This window comes from Sinocyclocheilus anshuiensis, unplaced genomic scaffold (genome assembly GCF_001515605.1).
Source record: "Sinocyclocheilus anshuiensis isolate Anshui unplaced genomic scaffold, SAMN03320099.WGS_v1.1 scaffold535, whole genome shotgun sequence".
In the NCBI taxonomy this organism is placed as follows: domain Eukaryota; kingdom Metazoa; phylum Chordata; class Actinopteri; order Cypriniformes; family Cyprinidae; genus Sinocyclocheilus; species Sinocyclocheilus anshuiensis.
The window spans coordinates 1,950,138-1,968,363 of NW_015551063.1; the positions used below are offsets into that span (position 1 = coordinate 1,950,138).

An 18,226-nucleotide genomic window follows, 5' to 3' on the forward strand; every position below is an offset into this window, starting at 1 on the left:
AGTCTTTAGCCATCTTCAAGAAACGACTAAAAACACATCTGTTCCACCTTTATTTGACCCTCTAACTCTAGCACTTTCTATTCTATTTTAATTCTACTTTATCTACATTTATCTTCTTCTTATTTTATAAAAAAAAACATTATTCATATTTTTCTATTCTATTTTTTCTATTCTATCTACTTGTTTTTCTTTGTGTGTGTGTGTGTGTATGTGTATATGTGTGTGTGTTTATGTGTGTGTATAATATATATAATAACCGAGACTTGTCATTTGCACTTATATATTGTTCCTATTTTACATGTAAATGTAAAATATAAAAACTATAGATAAATATTGACCCTGCCATTTTTTTGATAAATCAGTAAATAAAGAAGTTATTAATTCTTTTTATTAATCATTTACCCTTGTTTCCTCTTCAAAATTATGTCTGCAAAAGTAAAAGTAGGTTAGAAATCACTCAAAAAGCATGCTCATACTTTTCTGATAACTAAGATACTTGCACACCTGTGTTCATTATGATTATGAAAGGCTTGATAAATGATGCAAACATATACACGCTTACACACACACACCAAGCTTCTGTTGGTCCTTTGTTATATGATAGTGTGTAGTTAAATCTGACATGCACAGACGATGAATATCCATATGGCTAATTATAACAGCGTGTGTGTGTGTGCGCGTGTGTGGCATTGTACAGAAGAACAATAGCTCTCTCCCCAGCATCCCTCACTCCACTACGGCTACTAATTAAGGGCCTGATGGTGTCTTGAGCCCCGCATTAATCTGGCTTACCACCCATCCTGACACTCTATCAATATTCTAACACTGTCTTCATCTCTTGTGTGAATTAGATTTAAGAAAGAAAGTTAAAAGTGCTTGAAATAATATACTAGGCATGTGATGGTTTCAAATCTTCATGTTGCGATAATTGCTGAAGCTTTTATCGTGGTATATTATCACGATATTGAAATAAGTTGCAAAAAAAAATTTTGTTATACTATTACAGGTATAATAACTTTTTTTTCTTATAACAAAACGAACTATACATTTTTGTGCATCGCTTTATTGTATATAAATGTTCAAAGTAAACAAATATTTCAAACAGTTTAAAGTGCAAAAGAATTATAAAGTGCAATAGGTTTACAATAAGGTCTAATGCATTAACTAACATTATCAATGAGAAATAGCTACATTTGTTACAGAGGTTATCTGTTAATGTTACAGAAGAATGTTAACGATAACAATATCATGCATGTTCATTATTGTGTTATATCATATTACTGTATATTGGCACATGTCTATAAAATACTTAATATTCAAGAATGATTTCTGAAGGATCATGTGACACTGAAGACTGGAGTAATGATGCTGAAAATTCATGCATCACAGGAATAAATTACATTTAAATTCAAATGTGTTACTTTAAACTGTAATAATATTTCACAATATTATTTTGACTGTATTTTTCATCAAATAAATGCAGCCCGGGTGTGCATAAAAAACATTTTTAAAAATCCTAATAAGTAGTGTAAATGCCTTATGCTCTCTTTCCTTAGTGGGCTGTTCTGTGAGACACCTCCACCAATGATATTACTCCAGAAGACAAGTCCATGTGATCAGTCTTACTGTCAGAATGGAGCGCAGTGTCTGGTCGTGGAGGGAGAGCCTGTGTGCCGGTGTCCACCTGGCTCCAAGTGTCACAAAATGGTCACAGTGCACTTCCTTGGCAAAGATACCTATCTGGAGCTCTCAGGTGTCAAGATCCGACCACCCATGCACATATCCCTCCAGGTATGCCTGTAACCACTTCCTGTAATGCTTAACAAATGGTCCCAGATCAGTTTCTTTAATATAGACTTCACATATCACTAGCCTCAGGACAGTCTGCGTATCACCCGAACTCACATCTGCAGCCATGAGAAGCGATCTGCCTCTCTGTCTAGGTGTTTTTTCATCAGCAGTGCATGGTCTAAGCCAGCTTTGGCCTCTCTGACATTGAGAATGTCACCTCTTGTCCACCTGCGTGAATAATTCTTCTCCTGAGGACATATATTATGGTAATAGAGATTGAGCCGGCTGTTATCCGTTGCAATCGGGCCCTGCGTAACCGCTAGATCTGCTACAAATGATCCTATCTTCTCACCGTCGAGAGGGCACACTAATGTTAATTAAAGTAGGAGAAATTAAAAAGAGCTCAGTAGCTGTTTATCTCCTTGCGGACGTCAGCATCTCTCCGTTTCGGCTTCTCTTAGCACATCTGCAGATCGAGAGGCCTTTGTGTGTTAAGTAATGGTGCTTTCTAAACCAAGTCAGAGTTTTTGGCAAGAAGAAAACATGGACATTGAGGTTTTAAAATGAAACCGTGCATCTCTATGATCAATGAAGTTCAAACTGCAGTGTTACATGCTTGTTTATTCAAAAACTGGATTTTGTTTTTTTTTTCATTCATCAGATGTCTAAAATTCACAGGCCTTCCAGATAAGTGATGTCAAATTTCAGGAATTTTTCTAGATGTTTTAAAATGAATACATTCATTCATTTACATTAAAGCTGCAAAATGTGTGAAAGGGTCCAAATACCATGTCCATAAAGTCTACTCTTTTTAGCATTAAAAATTATCTTTAAAATGTTAAATTAGTACAGATGTAAGTTTTTGTCCAGTAAAACGTAATTGTTAAATATTTTAGACATTTACTTTTTACATTAAATCAAATTTAAGAGAATGACATTTCATCATTGCACTTCACGTGAAATAGTTCTGAATATTTTACAGCTTTCGCTCTGTTCGTGTTAACAGGCCCTAAAAGGCAAAACGCTTGGGAACTGCAAATATAGAAAAGCAATCAAATTAGGTTGCTTTTTTTATTTCCAGCGTTCTTAGCAAAACTGTGCTAAACAGTGTTAATGACTTGGTCCTCCTGTGACATATCCACTGACATAAATGGAATACAGGGACACATTAACTGCTCACATGCCTCCAGGATATGAATGTTAGCAGTCCTCTTGGTCTCAACTGATGTGTAGAGAGGTTTCCACGCTCCATAAGCCATCAACTGCTCTTTTCTCTTCTCTCGTCCTAGTGCTTATATATAAACGTGAGCTGTTTTCCATCACAGCTTGCTCGCAGACGTTCCGTTTGATGCCCTCGACTAAACAGGGAGTTAAGTGTCAGGCCTGCGGTGGTTCTGTCTCGGTGTGCATGTCGCATTGAAATAGTGTGCTTATCGCGCACTCTTGATTGTTTTGTACATCGTTTTACCCTTCCACCTCAATCCTCAGTCTTTCTGCCATTCTCCTTCACTGATCTTTTGCTGTCTCGTTCCCATTACCCTCCTCTCTGTCTTTGTAGGTAGCCACAGATAAGGACAATGGCATTCTGTTTTATAAGGAGGACCATGACCCACTCGCCCTAGAGCTGTACCAGGGACACATACGTTTGATCTATGATGTTGCCAAGTACCCCCCAACCACAGTGTACAGGTGAGGATAGAGAGCATACACACACATACTCTGTAGGTAGTATTTTAAGGAAACGTACACTCTCATAAAAAAATTTGCAAAAATGTTACCTTTAGAAGCACAACACCTGTAGAGGCAGTACTCTCAAAGGGGCATATTTGTACTAAGGGTGTGCAATTTTGAGGATTTTTTCGATAATGATAATTAAACAATATTTTGCTTAGTGTGTTTTTATGCTGTTACCTTGGCTGGTTTAGGCCTGTCTTGGATAAATAAATCCGTCAGTAGGTGTGATTCAGTGATTCATTGAATCATTCCTTCAAACGATTCATTCAAAATGGCTGATTCATTTAGAAAAGAAGCAGGTGGCTGTCTTTATGAATAGATTATTGAATCACTCAAATTATTCATTCAAAACAACTGATTCAAGCTACTGTCTTTAATGAATAGATCATTGAATCAATAGGTGTTCAAAACCAGATTCTTTCAGGAACAAAACAGCACAGTGTTTCTTTGAGACGTGCAAATGTTTAGCTTAACTCTGTTTGAAACTATTTTCATTGGCAAAACAGAAAAAAAACCAGAAAATATTGTGTCTAAAATGTAACTCACTCAATATTAACTGTTGTAAAAAATTTATATCACACTCATGATCACCCTCATACACTAATATTCCAGAAAACGGCACTCTTGCTTGTGTGATATTACATAAACATATCTTATAAATATAAAAAAACAAAACCCCATACTGAGATATTTTTTGCTTTCATAACGTGAATTATAGAGGCATTTTAACTGCTTTCTAATACACAGTGAATGCTTTTGGACTTTTTTTGCATGTACTCATACATACTCTATAATGTCAGCTTGCATATTGTTTAAACAACAATTACGATATTATCACAGATGATAAATATTGCATACCCCTACTTTGTGCCTTACTTACCCCTAAAAGGTTCATAGTAGTGCTTTAGGTAATACTCTAAGGTACTAATATGCACCTTTTAGGGGTAGGTAAGAGTTGTCCCTTTAAGGGTACTGCCCCAGTGACAAGTTGTTGTATAGGGTAATTAAAAGATGGGCTTTTAATAAAACTTGGCTGTCTATCAGTAGAAAGGCAATTTTTTAATCAATGCTTCATGAGCAAACAGAGAAAAGGGGCTGTGGTGTTGCCTTTTGCCAAAAAGGTAGGAAAATGCCCATAATGCACTGGGCTCGATCCGACTGTCCATGAGTGGGAATTTAAAAATGCAGAAGTAGAATCTGTTTTCACAAAAGCTCTGGAGTTTTCAGATTTTTTACATCATATTTAACGTCAGTCAATGGCCTTTTGTTTACAAATAAATGTAAACAATATATCTCAATGCAGGTAACACGGAATAAGAGTACACATTGTTCATTTACGTATATACCAAAATTGTAACAATACAAAGGTAAGGTACTTCTTTTTGAAAATCCTAAGCAGCATTGTATGTATCCTCAGCAGAAAATGCAATCCCAGAATGCAGTATCCCAAACTCCAAGATGGTGGATGCCTTGGTGGGAAAGTTGATTAAATTTGGCTTTAATTAAATGCTGAAATGTATGATAAAAATAGTTTAATATACTTTTAAAATTGTCATTTAACCTATATTTGTGTATGCTATGCATATTTATGTTTAATAGAGGATTGCATTGTTATCTTAGCAACATGTTAACACCAGAATCAGTCGCAGGTCTCCAGTGCATCTCACATGAGGAATGTTATTTGTGGCTGCCTATGTAGAACATTCCAAATTAGCCACTTAAGAGGTTCCATTTTAGTTACGATGCTCTCTTAGAAGCCAGCTGCCTCTTTAGCTCACTAGGTTTTGTAACAGACCCACAAACACAATCACACTTCTGTTCTACACAGTAAACAAACCCATACAGCAAGAAGTTTCTGCTGCACCATAATCTAAATAGACATATACCACCCTAAATTATTTCAAAACATCAAACATACACACTCATTCATCTTCCATAAAAAAGGACTGCGTTTCAAAGGAGGCCCCCTGCTCTCGTCCAGAATAGTTTGGGGTAAAAAAGGCGTGTTTGCAGGCAAGTTTTCTCTCCGTTCTCAGGGAGGTTCAATCCCTGTAAGCTCGTGGCACATCATAAAACCATATAGGAGCCCGGATTTACATGACCTGCTTGAATCTGCCTCAGGTGAGAGCTTGCTTCTCTCGCCCGGTTCCCATGTGAAAGCTTCTGTGCTGCAGCGCCATGATTTCTATGCTCACTGGAGCCCCCATAAACAGAGCTCTTAGCCCTCACCTCCTGCCCTTTCAGCAGACAACAGGCTTGTTGAGTCTGGCGCAGATGGTGCCTGACTCTGGCCTGGTGGATCATTGTGGATGTCATTAAGCTAGCACAGGCTCTGTAACGCGTTTCCAGATTCAAGCTTTTAAATCCAGTCTGCACACAAACCTAATGACAGCGTACAGTTTCAAAGCATTTCTAGATAGAAATCTGTGTCCTTGTCTAGCTGTGTCTGTTAAGAATGGGTATGTGGCCCCGGCATCTTTTTCATCTACATCTGCAGAAGTAGAGCGTGAACGTTTGTGACCGGCAGCTGTTTTAGCAGGCAGTAGACGTGAACAGTGGTGAGCTGGGTGCTCAGGCCCTGCCTGCCTGCTTGATGACTCTGTATTGATCCAGTGCCTCCCGTTGCTGCTGCAGGGGGCCACTCTTCCCTTCCGCCTGCAGCAAGGGCTGAATCGATTGCTCTATGAGGGAGTCTCAGCATGAAAAATATCATTTCAACCAGATTCCTTGTCTTTGCGGACTGAGAATACATGCACTTAATTCAGGTGTTTTTAGTAATAGTTGCAAACATGCATTTAAAGCACTTGCTCAGTTTTTCAGGAGAAGATAGAAGGAATAGACTGTTGTTTCAAGGCAAGATGGTTTACTTGGCAGTCATCTTGGAATACCCCTGGCAGCTACTTTCTATGTAGGCAAACGAGATACAAGTACAGCTTCGATCTACTTGAATGGGGAAAAACCAAAATATCCAATGGCATCAATTTAGCTAAACCCCTGCTAAGAGTTGTATTTTTCAGGCTGGTCCAGGCAGAATGAGCACTATCTATGAGCACCACAGCTTAATGTGATATAGCACATATAGGTTAGGGCTCAGCTGTGTGCTTGAACAGTTAAATTAACATGCAGTGGTGTGACTGAATGAAGTCAAGTTTGTTGCCAGGTCCCTACTAAGTCCAAGATGCATCATGGCACCCACAGTTAATCATAGATCCATGCTCATCCTCATCTTGTTTTTTCCCCAAGCGACATTGTGCTGTGTGGCTTTGGCATATCTGCACCCCATTGTCTTGGGGTAAAGAATGAGGGTCACATGTGAAGAGAGGAAGTGCAAGGAGAGAAAATGTCCTTCCGTCTCAATTTAGCTTATTTGGACATGGCACTGCATGGCACACCCCAGTCTGGCAAACATGCTCCCGAGTTCTCCATGTCATAGTTAGTCCTAACAATGTGTAACCAGAGCCAAGAGAGCCAGCTGCTCAATTTGCAACCCATCCTACGCCGCAATGCTTGGACATGGGTGCAGCGTTCGGGCAGCTCCCTTGCTTTGGTTTTCCCACCATGGAAGCTAGCGGTTTGAGGCTGTGGTTGGAGCATTCCTGAGCCGAGTCTGGTTCAGTGGCTCTCTGCGGGTGCTTCACTTCAAATGTGGAACTGGGTCATAAAGACTCTGTGGGGCGAAGATCAGAGGAGGAAACTTGCAAGATTCCCACACCATCTACAGATTCCACTCAGCTCTTCTTACACCTTGTCCCTGCTGAACTTCAGCAAGAGACGAGATCCCTGACAGGAAAAACAAGGAATGATGATGAAGAAAATTGAAATGGTGAGAGGGAAAGGGAGGCTCTGGGCGGCGGGAAAGAAGACAGATCGGACCACAGAGAGATGAAGAGTGACTGAGAGCCGACAAAGAGTTAAGGACACTCATCTCTGTAATGTGATCCTGCCTTGACGGAAGGTGCGGGTGAGGGGAGGGATGGAGAGACTGATATATGCACTGGGGAGGAGGAGAGCGACGGAGGCTGTTAACTAGCAGTAATGCCTCATTACCATGAGATGAATGCTTGGGCCCATGCAGCGTGTTAATGTGCTGCCCTTTACTAAATGTCACGCTAATCTGTGTATTAGTTTAAGCAGCGGTGTGGGCAGTTCCTCAGCAAAAGCGGCGGTTTGTGGAAACATTGCAGGAAATTGAATGAGAATGTTAGAATTGCAGCGTTCCTTGCCCCCAGCTCCTCAGCGTGGGCTCGCCATCCTGCGCCACACCTTACCACAGCTCTCCAAATGCAGCTAATGTTTGGCATGTCAACTGGGCTTAACACTGAGCAATGCTAGGGTGAACAAGGAGGGTCAGGGTATGTTTTTACGGCCTGTTTTTGTTTCGCCCGAGATTAGCACTAAGTTCCTGTGTGAGCAGAATGTTTGAATGGGGGGAAAGTAGTGGTAATTCAGCCTGAACCGTGACTGGACCTGGAGTAAGTTCCTCGGGTTGGAGAAGACCAAATGGATGTGGTGTTCTAAGACCAGCTTGGCTAAGTGCGACAGCGCTAATGCAAGGCTAAGGGGTGCTAATGCTAACTGTCCACTAGCAAAGTTTTAGTGTTCTTACATTTACCTGTTAGCTATAGCATTAGCATACATCATTATTTACGTTTACACATTTGGCATTTACACTTTTATCTGAAGACTTATATTGGATTAATGTACACCGTTTATCAGTTCTTGCTTTCCTCAAGAATCAAACACATATCCTTAACTTTACTAGCACTGTGCTCTAATGTTTGTGCTTCAGGAAGGCTACATAATCTCATCCCAAGGATGAGGACCTTGTTCCTTGCTACTTACAAGTGTTTTGATGTTAGCTGTTAACTCCAGTCCATCTGTAGAGCACAGCCCCATGATATCTCAAACGCTACAAAACCTTGTTTAGCAATTCATGTTCCAGAAGGGCATAATTGACTTCACAGCTGCAGTCCGTTACTCTTAGCTAGTGTAAGGAAATTGAATCTGGAAAATGTAAATATGTCTACAGGTTTGCTGATCTAGATAACTCTCCAAGATGAAGGAGCCGGTAATAGTTCCTAACTTTGTGTATGTGTCATTTATAATGCAGTTCGTTCGAGGAATAACAGAGTATTTTATTTTCAGCTGACAGGAAATTGACTTCCCCTCGTGCGAGAGGGGTGACATGAGGTTGCTGAAATCTTCCACGGGTTTCTGTTTGTTTTTATTGAGCTCCATAATGGGTTGCTTGAAGCTAATATGCAGGCTAGCCGCACATCAAAGACACTCCACCTTCTCAACCCCCCATTCTAAAAATATTACAGCCTCAGGATATTTTCTGTCTGTCAGAATATGAACAAAAGGCCAATAGTTGCAAGCGCTAGGCTACATCTTGAGGAGTTGATCTCTGGTGCCCCCTAGTGGTGCTAGAGCTTCACTGCATACATTCAAGAACATTTTGTCAGTTCCAAATGATTACTTCTGTCCCCCATGGTGAGATTTATGTTCTGATTAAGAATGTTTTCATTCTCATAATAGAATCTTCCTCTTTGTTCCATCACATTCCCACTCTCACCACCTTTTCCACTAAATACTCTTACCATTTCCTTCCCAGCCGGCATGTAGGCCCTCAGACGGACTTAATGAAAGATGGCTGTCAAAACCAGAGACAGTGGATTAAAATGTCCTTATATTATAATGAAGCCGTTCATCTATGGTGGTACTGATGTATCAAATGGACGGGCTTGAGATGTTTGGTGGGGGTCTCAGCCCGTGGACTGTAGTGTTTGTTGCAAAAGCCTATTTTGAAACAGGAATTGAATTATGGGCCTATAATGCAAACCACACGTGTGCCTGTGTTGGGTCTTTGTTCAGTCAAGACCTCCGTGAACCATACCCCCCTATATCTGGGGCCACTGATCTCTATCCGCACCTATGGCCTCAGCATTTCAGCAATGGAAAATAGCATTGCGAGCCAGCACAAATACTAGCAGCCTGCCCGCAAAAATGAATTCATTTTAATACTAGCCTGTTTGTTTGCTTAAGTCAAGTCAAGTCAAGTCACCTTTATTTATATAGCGCTTTTAACAATACAGATTGTGTCAAAGCAACTGAACAGCATTAATTAGGAAAATAGTGTCAATAATGCAAAATGACAATAGTAAACACAAATTTTTCAGTTAAAGACAGTTCATCATTGAATTCAGTGATGTCAACATCCAGCTCAGTTTAAATAGTATCTTTGCAATCAAGTCAACGGTATCGCTGGAAATGAAGTGTCCCCAACTAAGCAAGCCAGAGGCGACAGCGGCAAGGAACCAAAACTCCATCGGTGACAGAATGGAGAAAAAACCTTGGGAGAATGGGCTTTCTGTAGCCTGAGCAGACTGCTCTCTCTCATGGTTCAGAGGCTACTGATAAGTTCATAACCCTAAATCTCACCTTTAAAAAAATTACAGTCCTAGAAGTCAGCAGAATCTGGGCCAAACAGCGTGCTACATGCACTGTATTGTAATAAACTAAGGAGGAAACAGGCGAAAATCCAACTGTGCTGGTCAGAGCACACTCTCATAGTCTAGGAAATGTTTCATGGAGGTTTCATGGAACCGGGGAACAAACGGCACTCTTCAATGGTTAAAAAATGACCGTGTGAAAGAGAATCGCTCTCAGGAGTTCACACAGTCACAGTGCCAAACTCAGCAGGATGTGATTTGAGTGTGTTCTAACTCAAAGAAAGAGTGAACTCATGGCCAACACAAGCTCTCCTTTTCCCACAACATAAGCTTTCGCCGTGTCAGCCAAATTCACTGGAAATACACCTGACGGAGCCTAATGTGGAAACCATGGCATTTTCAGACAGCGGGGAGATATTCTGTATTGCACATTCAGGCTTTTCATTTGGACTTAAAATGTTACTTTCAAAAGTTCAATTACCCCAGTGGTGACATGATAAGTTTAGTGTCATTAAGTTATAAGAAATATTTCTTAAAGGTTTTTTTGTTACAGTGAAGACTGGAGTAATGATGCTGAAAATTCAGCTTTGCATCACAGGAATAAATTACATTTTTAAATCTATTCAAAGTTATTTGACATTGTAAAAATATTTTACTAAATGTACTGTATTTTGATCAGATAAATGCAGTCTTAATGATCAAAAGAGACTTCTTTCATTAAACAAAACATTAAACATATCTTACGACCCCAAGCTTGATTTTTCTCATATTTAATCTCAATTGTGCTCTTGACTGGCACAGCCTCCTTGGAAAAAATAATTAAACATGCATGCATAAATAAATAAATAAATTTCACATAATACATATTGAAATGGTTTATTTAAAACTTAGTTCAGATAATTATAATTTTAAAATACGGCAAATGTATATTTTTTTATCTTCTGCTTTCTTGCAGTGTGGAGTCAGTGAATGATGGTCTTTTCCACACGGTGGAGGTGTTGATCCAGAATCAGACCCTAAGTTTGGTGGTGGATAAAGGGGCACCGAAAAGCCTGGGCAAACTCCCCCGCCCTCCTGCTGTGGACCACAACACACAGCTCTACATAGGCGGTAAGAGTCAAAAACACCTCATTGTTCATCACAACCATATTTCAAAGGTTTCAAAGTATTAAATATGGCTTGTTTTAACATACTTTCAAAGTGTTTGAATGCATAATGACTGTAACGTTAGCCTTAGCAGTCCACGTGTGCTAATATTTGCCTGTTTTTTGTATTTTAGGTGTGCCCTCTCTGATTGACACAGCAGGCCTGCGACCGGATCCAGACCGTCCACTCCAGTCCTTTAATGGCTGCATTCATGACGTACGGCTCAACGGGGAACTCCAAGACCTCGGCAGTGGAGTGGCAGGGGTAGAGGGCATTCTGCCGGGCTGTCACTCCTGCAGCGTTTGTGCTCACGGGGCCTGCAGACAGAGAGGAGAGGCAGGCGTGACCTGCGAGTGTCCCACCGGCCACAGCGGCCCACTGTGTGAAGAGACCACCTCCCAGAGCCCCTGTCAGAACAGCAGGTACATAAACCTGCACGTACACAGACACTCACAGTTGTGCTTGTATCAGGTGGTAATTTCCTCCCTCTCTGTTCCTGTGCAGGTGTGTGCATGGTGTGTGTGTGCTGAAGGGCTCCTCGTACAGCTGCTCATGTGCAGATGGATACTCTGGCCAGTTTTGTGACAGGCGGCAAGAGTCCGCCGTCTGCAAGGGGCTGCACTGCATACACGGAGAGTGCAGGGTGACGGAGAGCGGAGAGCCGTTTTGCCACTGCCAGCCTGGATACAGCGGGCCGACCTGTGAAATAGGTGAGACACAGCCCTGCAGAAGACTTGCATTATTCAGAAAACTCTTTAATTACATATAGAACATAAAAACTATATATATATCCTCCTGACAACCAGGAAAAAACAGTTTTGTGAATTTAGTATTTTGTCATGTCATTCATTACATTGTTTAGAGCATAAGAACATTTTTGAAAAATAAAATGTTTGAAAAATTATATTTGATTCATATGTTATGCCATGTCCTCTGTAGAGGACATCGGGACTTAAAGGGGTCATATGATGCAATTTCAAGTTTTCCTTTCTCTTTGGAGTGTTACAAGCTGATTGTGCATAGATAAGATCCCTGAAGTTGCAAAGGCAAGGCAAGGCAAGGCAAGTTTATTTATATAGCACATTTCATACACAATGGTAATTCAAAGTGCTTTACATAAAAGAAAAGAAAAAAAAATAATCACAACAATAAAACAAGGAATTTAAGAACTTTGAAAATGATAAAAAAAAATGTATTTAAGAGGTTTAAAATGAATTTAAAACGGTTAAGAATAGAAAACGATTATACATAAAATATATGACTTTTTCTTTTGCTGATGTAACCAAACTTTAATGGGTGGGGAAGAATAATACAATGACATCTCAATAGTATCTCAATAATATTTTGATACTGGTAATAATATCTAATTTCAATAGAGTGCAACAATAATAACCAGTCACGTTTTCAGCTCTCTTTCATTTTCTCCATAATATCTGATTTCAAAAAATAAAAACACTATGTTGTATATTTATTGAAAAATAAATAAATAAGCATCGCATGTACAATACCATTCAAAATGTATATATTTTTTAAAATAAATTAATACTTTTATTCAGCAAGAATGCATTAATTGCATTACGCAGACTTTTACATTGTTACGAAATCAATTATATTCATTAAAAAAGCCTTAAAAACATGTATCAAATGTTTCACAAAAAACAATAAGCAGCACAACTGTTTTCAACATAATTAATGATAATAAGAAGAAATGTTTCTTGAGCAGCAAATATATTGCATATTAGAATATTAGAAAGATTTCTGAATGATCGCGTGACACTAAAGACGCTGAAAATTCAGCTTTGATTACAGAAATAAATTACATTTTCAAATATAAAAATTTAAATTGTAATAACATTTCACAATATTACAAGATTATCAAAATATTATTATATTATTCATATTTACTGTATTCTGAGCAAATAAATTCAATCTTCAATCAGACTTTGAATAACTAAATGTTGACAGTAGTGTACCTTTGATTAATAACCTCAGAGCTCATAGCAGATCTGTTATTAAAAATCAATTTCTTCGTGTCGAAAATGAATGCGACTGCTTCACGTTATTTCATGATCTAATCAAATCCTGATGAATAAAATACTTTATTTCCTGCAAAATTATCTGTTTCCACTCAAAACTATGTTGCATTATAGCAGTTAAATGCATTGCATATGCTGTTTCATGTAGTCTTTAACTTGCCATACGGAATCCAGAAGAGTGAAGCAACACAAGTCAATATCTGACCTGAAAGTCCTTATGTTTATTAATCTATTACATAAATGCTATATCTGATGGCCTGTCCTCCGTCCCCTCCTCCACACAGAGCCGACGTGCCAAGGAGAGATGGTCCGTGAGCTGCTCAAGCGTAATATGGGTCATAAAAACTGCACCTCCACCAATAAAATCGCTCGGTGTCCAAGCACCTGCCGCTCGGGCCTGTGCTGCGCCCCCACCAAGAGCCGGAGACGGAAGGTCAGCTTCAAGTGCTCCGACGGATCCTCCTTTTCTGAGGAGATGGAGACCACCGTGGAGTGCAGCTGCACAAAGTGCCCATTGTAATATTGTGCCCCCCCGTCCCAAACCTGGAGAAGAAGATGGAGTGGAAAAGAAAATATATTGTAAAAATAGAACTTATTTTTATTAAGGGATGTTTTTTTAAAGAAAGAGACTGTTTTTATGATGTTGCTTATATGTGTCATATGAAAAGTAATTCTGTATCGTCGAACAAAAACACGCAGATTAACATTCCTGAAAATATATGAATTATATAAATATGTATAAATCTATATAAATGTACAACCTAACCTAAGAATTAATTTTTGGTCTGTGTATTGCATGTCTGTTGTGAAGTGTGTGAGCGGAGAGAAATTTTAATGGAGGAGCTGAAATGTGCCCGTGTAGCCGATCAGGCAAGGACTCTCTAACACAGGAAGTGGTGAGCCAACTTCCTGTGCTCTGGTGGCGGCAAATTAATGAACTGCTTCCTAACGGACCTCACCTGCAAGACTTCAAGGACAGAGCTTCGAGTGGGATGGGCTGATATTTTGTACTTTGGATGTTGTTTCTTTCGGCGTGGCTCTGGTTTACAAGCTGCAACTCATCGGAGGGAATTTTTTGCATGACTGCATGGAAGAGTTAAATGTGAACTTGTAACATGCTGCGGTCAGACAGTAAAGCTATTGTAGTAACTATGATAGTTAAACGCTCTCTGCCTGTTTTACCTTGTACAGTTGAAATCCAAATGCGTCGGCAGGTGATACAGGTGACTGCGTCTCTGGTGCAAAGCACTTCATACCGACGTAGTATTCGAGGGAATTTTTTGCATGACTGCATGGAAGAGTTAAATGTGAACTTGTAACATGCTGCGGTCAGACAGTAAAGCTATTGTAGTAACTATGATAGTTAAACGCTCTCTGCCTGTTTTACCTTGTACAGTTGAAATCCAAATGCGTCGGCAGGTGATACAGGTGACTGCGTCTCTGGTGCAAAGCACTTCATACCGACGTAGTATTCCGTCATAACCGTCCTTTACTAAAATATTAAATGCAAATATATTTCACCCATTACTACTGTATTGTTTCATATGTACCCTTTTTTGTTTTTAATTTTTCAGATGTAACACTCAGTGTCTTACTCAAAGAGAGCGAGGACTATAGATATATTCCCAAGAAAAAGCTAATCAGTGTTAATGAACATTCCTCCTCGTTCTGTCTCACCCCTGTTCACCACATACTGTTGTATAAGGTACAAGCGGATGTAGGAATCACCAGTAAACGATGTAACTGAGCTTGTGCAGGAAGTGTCTTGTTAGCACCTCTAATCAGAAGACTGGTTGCATTTTCTAATGTTTTGTTAAATATGAATTAGAGAGTGATGATTAACTTACAGTGAATGTTGAATTAAACTTGTAATGAAATACACAGTTGGGTTTTTTGTGATTTTTTTTTTTTCAATAAGGTCTTTTTTTTTTTTCTTGTAATTTTATAAATCACACAGAATGGAGTGTATTGAAAATCTGAAATAGCACAGAGTTTCCTGTGAGGGGTAGGTTTAGGGGTAGGGTTGGTGTAGGGCAATAGAATATACGGTCTGTACAGTATAAAAACCATTACGCCTATGGGATGTCCCCACTTTTCACAAAAACAAACCTGTGTGTGTGTGTGTAAGCTTATTTGATAAGGCCACTTTGTTTTTGTAAATTTGCCAAACATAATATTCATATGCAACTCAAACCAGCATCCAGAACAGCAAAATCAAGAGACATGTTGTCAATCTTTGGTCTTTTAAAGGCCACAGTTCGTCATAACTGTTTGTTGGTCAAATTAAAGGTAATGTGTGTACTTTTTTCTGTTAAAATGACTTTTTCCCTGTTCTATGTCAGAGATAATGCTGGTTTACTTCTTTAGAGTAGCCTAAATGCTGTGGATCTTTCAAAATATTTAATTCAATTATATATTTCAGATCACCAATTATGAACAACAATTATGTGTATACTGTATATTTGTTCTTATATCCAGTGATAATATAAGAATTATATATTGTATTTATGGAGGCTCAATTCTGACCTGAAATCAGCCCAATGATAGAAAAATGATGGCATGAGTGTATTTAGGAGTTTTGTCCACTAGATGGAGGTAAATACCAGTCTGAATGTCTCTCGCAGGCATCGAGGGGGTCAGGGCCTGGATAGAATTGATCATTTTGGTTAAGATTAGGAGGATTTCTCCTTCACTAATCAGGACACAAAGGAAAACTCTTACTACAGCCTTGCTCTTGACCCACAATAGGCAGTTTGTTCTGTAGGGCCGTTTTATTTCCAATTAGTCTGAGAACTCTGAGATGTTTTGTTGAATTTTGATATGTTTTTCCCGTACTGTGTAGACCACAGAACCCGTGTGACCTGTTGTCTTTGAATAACTGGATCCTGATTCTTTTTCCCTTAAGGGTGCACTCAGTAAGTTTTTGTTTTTGCTCACTCTTCTTTGCCCCAGTTGTTCTTAATGCATGATATGGATACATTACGTTTCAGATCTCATACTACACATTATTATGCAACAGTTAGTAGCCTACCATTTCTTGAATCTGGTCTGAGCAGTCGTAATAGCCTACTCTTATTTCTGCAATTAAAGAAATGGCAGAAATAGTAAGAATACCTTGCTATGCTATTCTGAATTCAGCTATACAGTCCAAAAGCACTGGGTTCGAGACAGACTCTCAGTCTGTGCTTTAGTGGAGGGGATTTTTCAAAATGGTCCTCACTGCAGGACACAAGATCCAGGGGGCGTGGTTGGATCCAGATCCAACTCCTCCCACCTTACATATACCTAAACCTATCCGTCTCCACCCCCTGATTCCTAAACCCACCCATCTTCACCCCTAAACTTACCCATCTCCCAGAGGTCCACCCCTAAACATACCAATCTCCACCCCCTGATTCCTAAACCCACCCATCTCCCAGAGCTCCACCCCTAAACTTACTCATCTCCCAGAGCTCCACCCCTAAACCTACCAATCTCCACCCCCTGATTCCTAAACCCACCCATCTCCCAGAGCTCCACCCCTAAACCTACCAATCTCCACCCCCTGATTCCTAAACCCACCCATCTCCCAGAGCTCCACCCCTAAACTTACTCATCTCCCAGAGCTCCACCCCTAAACCTACCAATCTCCACCCCCTGATTCCTAAACCCACCCATCTCCCAGAGCTCCACCCCTAAACTCACCAATATCCACCCCCTAGAGGTGGATCCAATCACGCCCCCTGGATCTTGTGTTCTGCAATGAGGGGCTACTGGATTTTTCAGCGAGCCTTTCTGCAGGTTACATCATTATGCCAGTAGGTGGCGACAAGCGACTCTCTTTATGAGTCATTGAGCCGTTCAGTGGATTCGTTCACAACACTGATTCATTCAGTAACGAAGTGGCTGGCTGCATCTGAATATGCACACAACTATATATTTATTTTCTATGGTTCTATCCCTTATAGCACACGTACATCACGGAAACGTCTATTTGACGTCTGCATTTACATCTGCAAGACGTATTTTTTAGCTCGGGTTCGGGTTCGTACCAGGCAATCGAACCAACTGTGAAAGCACCCTAAAAACGTGATGGGTGAAACGGAGCTTTTCGAAACTCCGAATCCATTAAGCCATTTCATCACAAAATGATTCACGGTTTCGAAGCGCTCCAAATGGATCGAGTGTCGCGAATCATTTGATTCGTATCGGGACTTCGGGGTGCGTATCGCGAATCATTACATCGGAACTTCGCATATCGCAAATCTTTTGATTCAGATCTGGTCTTCTTGAATCGCGAATCTTTTTCTGATTTTTTTTATTTTATTAAACAGTACAAAACATCAAACTATTAAGCTAGTACAGTTATAAAGAAAGAAAGAAAGAAAGAAAGAAATCCCTTTAGAAAATTAACCATGGTTTTATTATAGTAAAATTGTCGCAACCATGTTTTGTTTTGTTTTTTGATGTTTATTTCTACAAATTATTGTAGCAAAACGATGGTTAATTTGTGGTTAGCTACTATGGTTTAACTTTAGCATTTTTTTTACTTTAGAGGACACATAGCCTACTGTAGAATGAATATAGAGATGCAGTTTTCACTGCTTTGGGATTAACAGAACTTCGGATAGTTTACATGTACGTGTCTAGATCAACTTTGAATAAAGAAAAGAGAGGTTTAGAGCCAGATTGTTGTTTATGTATGTGAAATTTAGATAGCAGGAAACACAAATTATAGTTGAAGTTATATTTTCCTATATTGTCTTTCGAGGAGTCAAACAATAGGCTACAAAGAAAACATCTTTAAAACAGAAAGCAAAGTCACTTACAAAATGAGGTGAACATTAAAAAAAATTGGAACAGAATTTCTCTGTGTGGGTACATAATTTTAATCATTTTAATTTAAACAATTAAATGTCTGTTGTCTGCCGTTATGTCCAAACCAGTGCTAAAATCAAACAAACCCATGCGCATTCCAGAATCTTGCCGGAAAAAATAAGTCAACAGGGAACATTTTGTCTATTGTTTTATAAATACTGTGAAACATACTACTTCACAGGTATTTTTTATATATATATATTTTTCGTA

The 18,226-nt window shown here is 39.4% G+C and overlaps 1 protein-coding gene and 1 long non-coding RNA gene across 3 annotated transcripts in view; one reads left to right on the top strand and one right to left on the bottom strand.

The window, feature by feature from the left end:
* The window catches only part of LOC107662025 (slit homolog 3 protein-like), a 195,056-nt gene extending 180,027 nt beyond the window's left edge, over positions 1–15,029 (top strand). Inside the window, exons 31-37 of one of the 2 annotated variants that reach the window (XR_001631166.1) lie at positions 1,557–1,791; positions 3,350–3,480; positions 10,933–11,087; positions 11,257–11,545; positions 11,628–11,833; positions 13,444–14,373; positions 14,579–15,029. Coding sequence is in view for 1 of the 2 variants with exons in the window: in XM_016451881.1 (XP_016307367.1) it covers positions 1,557–1,791; positions 3,350–3,480; positions 10,933–11,087; positions 11,257–11,545; positions 11,628–11,833; positions 13,444–13,679 (1,252 nt within the window). In the remaining variant the exon portion in view is untranslated. Of the gene's footprint in view, positions 1–1,556; positions 1,792–3,349; positions 3,481–10,932; positions 11,088–11,256; positions 11,546–11,627; positions 11,834–13,443; positions 14,419–14,578 lie in introns of those variants that run through there. The other variant, XM_016451881.1, reaches the window with a different exon arrangement.
* A 1,482-nt stretch (positions 15,030–16,511) lies between these two features.
* Positions 16,512–16,887, bottom strand: LOC107662041 (uncharacterized). The gene is made up of 3 exons (XR_001631173.1): positions 16,717–16,887; positions 16,656–16,686; positions 16,512–16,625 (listed from the first exon to the last, which is right to left on the bottom strand). It is a non-coding gene; the product is annotated as an uncharacterized LOC107662041 (long non-coding RNA).
* Between the last annotated feature and the right edge of the window lie 1,339 nt (positions 16,888–18,226).